A 12,607-nucleotide genomic window follows, 5' to 3' on the forward strand; every position below is an offset into this window, starting at 1 on the left:
CCCCATTTTGGGGACAAAAATGGGGGAGGGTTGGAGCTAAATTACCCCCAAAAATTACTCCCATTACGGAAAATGGGGGTAAGGTTGGAGATGGCCTAAGACTTCTGAAATTTATAATCTTAAATATATTATAATATTTATATAGTTATAAAACTTGTCACTAAGGATAAAGTAAGAAGTTAAACGATTTTCTAATTTAGAAAAATTATAATTTTGAACAGATGCAAATTCAATTTTGAAGTAGTTTATGATTCCTACAACGTCTTCAAGTAAATATACAATATGTAACTGGTTTCACAATCAAATATTTATGATATTTACAACTTGTTTGGATGGTTGTTACCTATCGTATCGTATTGTTACTTTAAATAAAATATTTGTTTTGATGTTACTTAAATTTTATTGTATTGTATCATTATATCTGTCGCTATGTAATGACGAAAAATGCCACTTTATGTAATGACCAATTTGGTGTGGTCGCGACGTTACCTTATTTTTTCTCTCGTCCTTCATTATTAATATATAATCTTATTTTATCCTTTTCCATGTCTTTTTATAATTTTTTATAATGTTGCAAGTTTATTCTTCATATTGTTGATGCGTGATATCATAAAACGATAGAAAATGATACAGTTTATACAAATATTGTATTCATCAAACAATATGGTACCATATAACACAATACGATACAATATATTTATGAAACAATATGTAACAACTATCCAAACAAGCTGTTAGTGGTTTTTTTAATATACGTACAGGGCATGTGTAAAAGCTATTGGGTTCACGGGAACCCACACCAACTAAGCTGGATCCACCCCTGATTTTGAACCCATAAGTTATAAATTCTGGCTCCGGCTCTGAGCCTAGGCCATGACCTTATTAATCGCCTATTAACTCTAGTCTGTGTGTATGCTATTCCCTCAGTTTTAATTTATGTGTCTTAATTTGACTGAGCTAAAGTTTTAAAAAGTAAAGAAGACTTTTAAATCTTGTCGTCTAAAACTAATCTAATGTATCAAAATATTCTTGATTCTTGTGGTCTTAATAAATATACAATATGGAAAATTGGAGTTAAAGAGTTACTAAATAGTAAATATAGGTTAGACATTTTTTTTAAAAAAAATAGACTAAAAAAAATAAGACACTTAAATTGAAACGAAACTAATAATATATAAACTTCATAACACTACTAGAACTTGTTTGGTACAAGAGATAAGGGATAATTAATCCCGAAAATAAATTTGAGATGAGTTTATCCCATGTTTGATTAGGATAAAATCGTGGTATAACTAACCCCGAGATTAGTTATCCCGGGATTGTAGTGTTCTTTTATCCTCATGGAAATGTGAGATAACTATTCTCCAGATAACTAATCCCCGGATAATTAATCATGGGATAAGTTATTTCCCAACCAAACACCCCCTAATTTATACTCCCTCCAGTCCACAATAAGTAACCAATTTGCTTTTTTATTTTGGACAAAAATAAGTGTCCGTTTATATAATCAACAAAAAAGTTAATTTATTTTTCCAAAATTACCTTTATGTACGTATTCCTAAAACGTCATTTACTCCTCACACTTGAGAAGAGAAGTATCCCTAAAACGTCATTTACTCCTCACACTTGAGAAGAGAAGTAAGTGCTACTATAACTATGGTACAACATTTAATAAATAGTAGTTTAGTCACACTAATTAATTTTTATCTAGAATTTAATATTTTCTTAATGGGTGTGCCCAAAGTAAATTGATCATTTATTACGGACAAGAGGGAGTATAAGTTAAAATCTTTATAAAATATTATACTTTGCTTTTTCTCTCAACTGTCTTGTCTGAGTGTCTTTTATCTGTAAGTGCTCTAAACTGAGCTTAGCTAAAGGACTTTCCTTTTCCTTTTCCTTTTCCATTTCTTTTCTTTTTCATCACTTACTTTAATTTGCAGGCTTTTTTCAACTATCTCACTGATCTCTTCCTGCAAAAGATATACTTATAAAACTGTCCACAAAACTCTTTACAACAAAAAAACTTCTTTTTTTATGCTATCAAAAAACCAAACTTAATATCAAAGCCAAGAAAAAAACTGTCCCAAAAATGGACTTCAACATGAAGCAATGGAAAAACCAACAACAACAACAGCAGAATGAGTCAGAAGAAGAAATACAAACACAAATACCTTCTGCTAAATTACCAAGACTTGTTCTTGATCTTGACTCTTCTTTTTCACATTCTGCTTCTGATTCTGCTCTTCCTTTATTTATATCTGAACCTACTAAATTGTCAGCATATTCTCTTTCTTCAGATTCAACTTTCACTCCCACCAAATTTACAAGTAAGTAAAATACTAACAACCCCTTTAATTTGTCCATTTTTTTTTTCCTAAACTCATTTTCAAGAATATTATTTAGTTATACATTGGAATAATTTTTTGAATTTTTTTCGTTTCATGTTACTTTTTCAAGTGAAAATTTATTACCCCTCATTTTTTTAAGTGAAATTTATGTATAAACATAATTTTCTACTAAAATCTAAATATTATTTTTTAAAGAAAATTACATTTTTTTTTTATGTCCAAACGCCTACAAAGGACCTGTTTGTCCATAGATGTTTTTCTTTTTTTAAGAACCATGTTTGTCCATGAAATTTTTGGAGATTTTTCAAAAACCAATAAATATTTTTTCAATTTTTTTTCCCACTCACATAAGTGCTTATATTTTGTCAGGTGAAATGCAGGTCCAAATACAGTATCAAATACCTTTTTTTTAACTTTAACTCTAAAATATTTCTGTAGTACTTTTTCAGATTTTTTTTTTAATGTCCAAACGCCTATTAATGCTCCTTTATTTCTGTTTTTTTTTGTGCAAGTTAAAAGTCTTGAATATTTTTATTGTTAAGGTAATATATCTATAATATTTTTTTTATTTGCTTGATTCTTAGGAATGGGAAGTAGTTATTTCAGTTTGGCACAGTGGCAAGAACTTGAATTGCAGGCTTTGATTTACAGACATATGTTAGCTGGTGCACCTGTTCCTCTTGAATTACTTCATCTTGTTAAGAAAAGTCTCATTAATTCTTCTCCTTATAATTACTTGCCTCAATCTTTTCAACAATATCACCACTATCAACAAGCTTGTAAGTAATTATCTCCCTTTTTCTTTTCAATTTAATGTCAAAATAGACTATACTACTACATACTAATTATTCATATATAGTTTGTATGTAGAAAGATCTGTATGTTGATGTTTTCCCTATTTTCTTGATTATTATTATTATTAGTAGTAGTAGTAAACTTTGTCCTCTTTCTTGTGCCGACGGTTTGTCGGAAACAACTTCTCCACTCCTTCGGAATAGGGGTAAGTTCTCCGTACACATTACCCTCCCTAGACCTCACTTGGGGGATTTCACCGGGTTGTTGTTGTTGTTGTTGTTATGACTGGGAGCCTCGGCGTGACTAGTAAAGTTGATACCATGGAGGTCAGGGATTCGAACTGTGAAATAGTCTCTTGCAGTGGAAAGTAAGGCTGCGTATGATAGACCTGGTTTGGCTCTTCCTTGCACCCCGCGTATAGCCGGAGTTTAATGCATCAGGCGGCCCTTTTTAAAAACTTTGAGAAATGAGTAATGCATGATGAATTTTTTTTTGTTGGTCAATATTTCACAGTCAATGAGCTCAATTGCTCTGCAATATTTTTATATACACCATCTCTGGGTATGCTGTTGTTGTTGTTGTTGTTATATACACCATTAGCTTAAGTTGCCTGTAATAACATACAACTGTTTATAACAAATACAGTCAGACCTCTTTATAACATCCTTATATAATAGCCATTCACTATAAAAATTAATTTTTTTTCGAACCGACTTTCATGTTATGTTATAATATATGTACTCTATAACAACACTTTATCATAACAACCAAAAAATATCGAATAAATAGGATTGTTATAGAAAGATTTGAGTGTACGGTCTAGAAAACTTCCTCTGTAGGTTACTAACAAATATTTTTTTTTATATGAAGTGGTACAATCAGGATATTGGGGAAGAACAGGCATGGATCCAGAGCCAGGGAGATGTAGGAGAACTGATGGGAAGAAATGGAGATGTTCGAGAGATGTTGTTAGTGGCCATAAATACTGTGAACGCCACGTGCACCGTGGCCGCAACCGTTCAAGAAAGCCTGTGGAAATCCCCACAACCGCCGCCCCATCTGGCGGTGTTAACACCGCCAACAATGACGGCGGTGAAGTCCTTAAAGTCAATAGTGGCCATGCTAGTGGTGCACCTCATTTTACTCTATCTGGAACTTCACCTTCCATTGATGTTCTTCACCTCAATCAAAGGTATACACTTTTTACCATTGAATTTAAGTTATATGCACACGTATAATATTTTTACACATGAAGTTAAGTTGTAATAACATGTAATTATTGCTTATAATAAACATTATTGGAGAAAAAGTAAACAATTTGCTAATACATGTTAATTATACGAATAGTGTTGGAAGATTCGGATTGTCGGTATATATAACTTGAATTTTTTGAATATGTTGTGATTGTTACCTTGTGTTATTTCTTTGGAATTTTGTGCTTTTTTTTTTTCAATTTTATTAAGCAAAAGTACGATTACAGCATTGAACTCAACTTGTTTTGTAAAGGGTCAGGGTCCGTTTGGCCATAATTTTTTTTTTTCCGGAAATATATTGCTTTTTTTTTTCCTTCAAAATCAGTGTTTGGCCATGAAATTTTGAACTTCACTTTGAAGTTGAATTTCGAAATTTACCGAAAATTTGAAAAGTTCCAAAAAGCCGTTTTTCAAAATTTTCACTTCAAATTTCTCATAAAAATTCAAACACAGCTCGAAGATGTATTCATGTCCAAACACAACTCTAATTTTCAAATACCATTTTTATTTAAATTTTTTTTCATTTTTTCCGGAAATGTTACAATTCTTGTGTCCAAACGCCCACTAAATATCTATATTATTCCTTTCTTCCCCATCCTCTCCTTTTTCCCTACCACCTCTAAAGAAACATCTCATATTTACAATGGTTGATTTGATACTTGTCTCCTAAAAGGAAGAATATATAAATTAATACCTTGATCAAATGACTTTATCTACTTTAAATTCCATTATCACATTTTCCTATTGTTTCTTTCTAACTCATGGAGGGGTCCATTTACTGAATTTTTCTTGGATTTTTAGAATCTCATTTAAGATTGTTTGGTCCACTTTCAGTTTCATATTGGACCCCAAACCCCACCTTCTTGATTTTTTTCTGAAGTTTGCTTTGGCACAGGACTACTTTTTTGGTTGTGCATATTGAGTAGGACTCACCCCATCCACTTGTTCTGTGTCTCTGCACATATATAGGCCCCCCTTATGTACTGATGTTTTTTGGGCTAGTTACACATTTGGCTGGTCGGCCAATAATAATTACATTTGCTAGCCAAATATGCAAAATATATGTATAAAAGATGTATATTATATGTATATTATACATTAATAAAATATATATTTTGCAAGCTATTATTTTTGAGAGCGGAAAACTCTAGAGTCTACAGACACTTAAATAAATTCATTATGATCAGTGGAAAAATGTTGACAATGTTGGTTTGGTCAATCTTCAAGAACTAGTTGTGAGAGGTATTAGGAAATCTTACTCCATAATACTTGGGAGAAAGGGTGGTCTTGAGAGGATAATATATACGCAGACCTTACCCCTAGCTACAATAAACATAACTTAGAACTTTTATTTATTTTGTCTTTTGCTTGATTTGGGCTGGGCTAACATGATGTTTTGTAGGCCCTCAGAATGCATTAAGGAGCAAAAGGGCCCATTGGAAGCCCAAAATGATGTTACTGGGGATGGTAAATCCAGTGGCCAAATCCTTCGCTGCTTCTTTGATGATTGGCCTAGACAACTTCAAGAAGGTAACAATGCAAGAAGCAATGGTAGCTCTGTGTCTTCTGCTACCAACCTCTCCATTTCAATGCCCGGAAACCCCTCGTCCGACTTCTCGTTAAAGCTCTCAACCGGAGATAGACATAACTCTGGTGTTGGAGTCAGTAATGTTGAACGATCCCCGTGGGGAACGAACCAAGTGACATCGATGGGCGGACCACTAGCCGAGGCTTTAAGGTCATCGACGTCCAACTCGTCGCCAACGAGCGTTTTGCATCGGTTGCCGCGGGGCAGTGCATCGGAGGCTAGTTATGTTAGCACTTGAGTAAGCAAGTGCACTGTTGATTTTTCATGACAATGGTATTTTTGTACTCTTGTAAACTTCTTTTGGCTTGTTCTACTCTTCTGCATTGGGGCACCTAACAAAGCTGGTGCATGCAATGTGGAGTTTGTATTATTTTGGTTTCTGTAGGTGAAATCATGAATGCTTTGCTTTGCTTTGCTTATTTCTTTTACTTGAAGGGGAGTGTTGGAGCAACGGTAAATTTATCTCCATGTGACCTATAAGTCACGGGTTCGAGCCGTAAAAACAGCTACTAATGCTTTAATTAATGTAGGTTGTTCTACATTATCCCTTGGAGTGCAGCCCTTTTCCAAACCCTGCATGAATACGGGATGTCTTGTACATTGGACTGTCCTTTTTTGTGCACGTTGATTCCGTAATAGCTAAGTGTTACGATCATATTAGGAAGTTCTTGTATGTGCTTTATCCAGTAATTATACTATTCTCAATGACGATTAGGTGTTTCACTTGAGCTTGTCTCTTTCTTCCAAATTGCTGCAAGCAAAGTTAGTCTCATCAATTAAGCAATCATATCTTCCAAGTATTTCTTTTAAAGCAGACTAAAGTCCCCCGTATTAACCTCGAGTCCTATCCCTTGAACGACTTTGAGTAACGAGAAAATGACACGCTAAGTTTGATGGAAAGTTGCTTTGTCCAAAGACATCATTAAAAGAATGTGCAAAAGATCCAATCTTTTTCTGTGGTGACCTTAAAATTTATGCCTATTTGTATCTACAGTTCGCTAGCGAACGCGCCAGTTTATCATTAAGCGAGCAATGGCAAAAAAGCGAGGGAGTTGACTAACTTTGATAATCTTAGATGGTAAATTGGTAATGTGCAAAATCAACAAAATTTAGGCTCAAACCAACCACAGCAAATCTTTCAGTGGCTTAGACAAAATTTTTTTGTCAGACCAATCAATCGAATATTGATTAATACGTAATCGATCGAACACTACTTGAAAACGACTCTTCTACTCCGAAACGGATAATTCCAAATGTTCCTGAAAGTTCTTGCTCCCATTGGACCATTTGTATTTTTTGACACAATGTATGATGAATTCCCATGTACATACTTATTGGAGCTTTGGTGGGGCATTTAAGACTTGGGTTTTCTACTCAACAACAATCTGCCAGAATTTTAAAGTTTCCGATGTTGCGGAAGCCAAATGTATATAGTGTGAATAAGTCACAACTACTATACCAAAAATTATGACAACCACCAAATAATAAATAAATAAGACAATAAAGCAACAATAAAGAGAACACCAGAATTTACGAGGTTCGGCTAATTTTGCCTACTCCTCGGACACAACCAATATTTTATTCCACTCCAAAAATACAAGTGAAATAATACTAAAGAGAGAAGATACAAATGCCTTAAACAGATGAGAAGGCAAATGAAAGGTGTATTTAAATCCTAAACATTAAGCCTTCTTTTATAGGGGGAAAATCCCCCCAACTTTTGTTTTCCCACCGATGTGGGACAAACATTTTGTCAAATTCAACAAATCTCCACCTTGGCAAAATTCCACATCTTCAATTTTCTCTCAATAACAAATTTGGTTGTGTCTTCATCTTCAATCTTCAGTGTTCAACAATGTTGATCAAATCCAAACAATGTTGAAACTTGATCGCAGTCACCACCTTTGTCAGCATATCAGCAGGATTCTCCGTAGTATGAATTTTCTTCACTGTGACTCCACCTTCTTCTATGATTTCTCGTACAAAATAATACCGAACATCAATGTGCTTCGTCCTTGCATGATAAACTTGGTTCTTCGCTAATTGAATAACACTTTGACTATCACAAAAAATTGTGATACCTTTTTGTTCAACACCAAGATCCTTTAGCAATCCTTGAAGCCAAATTGCCTCTTTCACAGCCTCTGTAATAGCCATGTACTCTGCCTCTGTTGTAGACAAAGCAACTGTTGACTGCAAAGTAGACTTCCAACTAACTGGTGCCTTTGCAAAAGTAAACACATAACCAGTAGTTGATCTTCGTTTGTCCAGATCACCCGCAAAATCTGAGTCACAATATCCAACTACAGACTGATTGTCTTCCTGCTCAAAAACTAACCCGACATCTACAGTATTATGAATATACCGTAGAATCCACTTCACAGCTTGCCAATGCTCCTTCCCTGGATTGTGCATATATCTGCTAATAACTCCAACAGCTTGTGAAATGTCAGGCCTTGTGCAAACCATTGCATACATCAAGCTACCAACAGCATTTGCGTATGGTACCTTTGACATATACTTTCGTTCAACTTCATCCATTGGCGACATAGTAGTACTTAGCTTAAAATGGGAAGTAAGTGGAGTACTAACTGGCTTAGTCTTGTCATCTATGCCAAAACGTTGAAGTACTCTCTTCAAATATTCCTTTTGAGATAAACAGAGTTTCTTTGAACGTCTATCTCTAATTATCTCCATGCCAAGAATTTTCTTTGCCTCACCCAAATCCTTCATCTCGAACTCCTTCTTCAGTTGAATCTTCAACTTATCAATTTCTTCCAAATTCTTGGAAGCTATCAACATATCATCAACATATATGAGAAGATATACAAAGGAACCATCTTTAAGCTTGTGCAAATACACACAATGATCGTATTTGCTTCTCTTGTACCCTTGCCGCAACATAAACTAGTCAAATCGCTTGTATCATTGTCTAGAAGATTGTTTCAATCCGTACAACGATTTTTCAAGTTTGCACACCATATTTTCTTTTCCAGCAACTTTGAATCCTTCTGGCTGAGTCATGTAGATTTCCTCCTCCAAGTTTCCATGTAAAAACGCAGTTTTTACATCCATCTGAACTAGTTCCAAATCCAATTGTGCTACCAAAGCCAACATAATTCTAATGGAGGAATGTTTTACAACTGGAGAAAACACTTCATTGTAATCAATTCCCTCCTTTTGAGCATATCCTTTGGCCACCAATCTTGCTTTGTAGCGAACATCTACTTGGTTAGGAAATCCTTCCTTCTTTGCAAATACCCATTTGCACCCAATTGCTTTCTTTCCCTTCGGGAGATTGGCCAATCTCCATGTATGATTCTGATGAAGGGACTGTATTTCATCATTCATGGCAATCCTCCACTTATCTTCTTCTGAACTTTGGACAACGTCTTTATAAGTAGTAGGAACATCATCAGCTACAATTGAGGTTGCACAAGCAACCGTCTCTATGAGACGAACAAGTTTCGTTATTGTTCTTTTTGTCCTGCTGGTTGCTATTGATTCAAGTTGTTGTTGAGGTTCCTGAGTTGGAATCTCCTCTACTGGCTCTCCTTCTAGAGGATAATCTTCATTTGTTTCCTCCTCTGCTTCTTGTGTAGGAAAAATAAATTTTCCCTCAAACTCCACCTGCTTAGAAGCACCTTCATTTTGTTTGGTATCTTCTGTTACCTTATTTACCATAGCAGATTCATCAAAGGTAACATCCCTGCTGAATATTACTTTCTTTGTCATAGGACACCATAAGCGATATCCTTTGACTCCAGAAGTAATTCCCATAAAAATAGCCTTCTTTGCCCTTGGATCCAATTTTGACTCCGTCACATGATAATATGTAGTTGAGCCAAACACGTGCAAAGAGTTATAATCTATAGCAGGTTTTCCATACCATTTTTCAAATGGTGTCTTGCCATTAATAGCAGCAGATGGTAAGCGATTAATGAGGTGACATGCATATGTAATTGCCTCAGCCCAAAATTCTTTGCCCAAGCCAGCATTGGACAACATACACCGTACCTTCTCCAGCAAGGTCCGGTTCATACGTTCTGCCACTCCATTTTGTTGTGGTGTATGTCTAACAGTGAAGTGTCGGATGATGCCATCATTTTCACATACCTTATTGAAATGATCATTTTTGTATTCACCTCCATTGTCTGTGCGAATACACTTGATCCTCCTGCCTGTCTGATTCTCCACCATCGTCTTCCATTTGAGAAAAATTCCCAACACTTCATCTTTGCTCTTTATTGTATACACCCATACTCTTCGGGAAAAATCATCAACAAAGGTTACAAAATAGTGCTTCCCACCCAATGAAGGTGTTTTGGAAGGACCCCAAACATCAGAGTGTACATAATCCAAAATGCCTTTAGTATTATGGATCGCTGTACCAAATTTAACCCTTGTCTGTTTCCCTTTGACACAATGCTCACAAAACTCCAAATTGCAAGCCTTTACTCCTTTTAACAATCCTTGATCTGATAGAGTTTTCAAGGATTTTCCTCCAGCATGTCCCAAGCGCATGTGCCATAGCTTGGTTGCTTCTGCCTCTTTGTCGTCACTGGATGTCACTGTCGCTGTCCCAATAACTGTACTGCCATGATAGCGGTACATATTATTATTCTTCCGATTAGCCTTCATTACCACTAGTGCATCGGAGCATACTCTCATCACTCCATTTTCTGCAGTGATTTTGAACCCTTTTGATTCTAGGGCTCCCACAGAGATGAGATTCTTCTTCAAATCCGGTACATATCGAACATCTGTTAATGTTCTGATCATTCCATCATGGTTCCTTAATCGTATTGAACCAATGCCATATGAGGTAAGAGAGCTGTTATCCGCTGTGTGGATGACTCCATATTCTCCTTCTTGAAATTCCACAAACCAGTCCCTGTTGGGACACATATGATGGCTACAAGCCGAGTCCATCAACCATATGTCTGATGATGTTGATGACTCTGTTGTAACTAATGAGAAGTCTGAATCATCACAATCAGCTACATTTGAATCCATAATGGCCTTTCCATTATTATATTTGGCCTTATTCTTCAACTTCGGACAGTCTTTCTTCCAGTGCCCTTTTTCTCGACAAAAGGCACATTCATCTTTGCTGGGTCTGGATTTTGACTTGGATCTTCCCTTCTTTGTCCTCGTTTGATTTTGTGGACGACCCCTCACAAATAGTGCTTCTCCTTCTCCGCCCTTCTGTTTTTCTTGCTTTCTTTGTTCATAGCTGTACAAAGCCGAACAAACTTCTCTGAGAGAAACTTCGTCATTTCCATGGAGTAGAGTAGTTTTAAGGTGCTCGTACTCATCAGGAAGTGACGCCAACAACATCAAGGCCAAGTCACCATCATCATAAGTTGTATCCATATTTTGCAAATCTGTGACCAACTTATTGAAACTGGTGATATGTTCATTCATCGTGGTACCAGGAACATAGGTGAAGTGAAACAGTCTCTTCTTCATGTACAATTTATTTTGACTGTTTTTCTTCAAAAATTTATCCTCCAGTGCTTTCCATAATCTACTTGCAGAAGTTTCCTTTGTGTATGGATATTTCTGCTCTCTAGCAAGGTAGGATCGAATGGTACCGCAAGCAACACGATTGATAATTCTCCAATCTTCTTCTCCAATAGCATCTGGTCTCTTTTCTTCAATAGCAAGATCTAGCCCTTGTTGAAAAAGGACATCTAGAACCTCGCCTTGCCACATCCCAAAATGTCCGGACCCGTCAAATATTTCTACCGCAAATTTCGCATTTGACACAATTCTTGTCATAAGCGAAGATGCCAATGATGACGTATTGTTGACACTTGATGTAGATTCTTCTTGTTTATTGTCTCCCATCTTTGACACAAATATTATTTAATAGCTGACGACACAAATCAAGATTATTTCCTTTCTGGTGTGGAAGATCAGACTAAGCTGCAACCACAGAGCATACTAAGACAGAATCTTGACACAGTTACCAAGATAAATCTTTTCTGATGTGGAAGATCAGACTATGCTGCAACCACAGAGCATACTAAGACAGTACCTTGGCTCTGATACCAATTGTTGCGGAAGCCAAATGTATATAGTGTGAATAAGTCACAACTACTATACCAAAAATTATGACAACCACCAAATAATAAATAAATAAGACAATAAAGCAACAATAAAGAGAACACCAGAATTTACGAGGTTCGGCTAATTTTGCCTACTCCTCGGACACAACCAATATTTTATTCCACTCCAAAAATACAAGTGAAATAATACTAAAGAGAGAAGATACAAATGCCTTAAACAGATGAGAAGGCAAATGAGAGGTGTATTTAAATCCTAAACATTAAGCCTTCTTTTATAGGGGGAAAATCCCCCCAACTTTTGTTTTCCCACCGATGTGGGACAAACATTTTGTCAAATTCAACATCCGACAATAACATTGGAGCCAGCAAGTTGATAGCAAAACTTGGAAGGGGGAAAAAGGGATCTTTAAACAAAGAGCCGACCAGATTCACTATTTACTTTTTCTATCCGGTATACATAGGTTATGCACATATTATACATAGATTATACATATATTTTACGGTCGCCGGCTATTTTTAGTTTTAAGCAGTTGGGTGGAAGACACT

At 35.8% G+C, this 12,607-nt stretch overlaps 1 protein-coding gene across 1 annotated transcript; it reads left to right on the top strand.

Annotated features, from left to right (window-relative positions):
- Nucleotides 1–1,840: 1,840 nt before the first annotated feature.
- On the top strand, nucleotides 1,841–6,406 carry LOC107770693 (growth-regulating factor 3-like). The gene is made up of 4 exons (XM_016590029.2): nucleotides 1,841–2,330; nucleotides 2,936–3,130; nucleotides 4,017–4,338; nucleotides 5,802–6,406. Exons 1-4 carry the CDS (start codon nucleotides 2,093–2,095, stop codon nucleotides 6,223–6,225), a joined length of 1,179 nt encoding a protein of 392 aa, XP_016445515.1. The 5' UTR covers nucleotides 1,841–2,092; the 3' UTR covers nucleotides 6,226–6,406.
- The last annotated feature ends 6,201 nt before the right edge of the window (nucleotides 6,407–12,607 follow it).

This window comes from Nicotiana tabacum, chromosome 10 (genome assembly GCF_000715075.1).
Source record: "Nicotiana tabacum cultivar K326 chromosome 10, ASM71507v2, whole genome shotgun sequence".
Lineage (NCBI taxonomy): Eukaryota > Viridiplantae > Streptophyta > Magnoliopsida > Solanales > Solanaceae > Nicotiana > Nicotiana tabacum.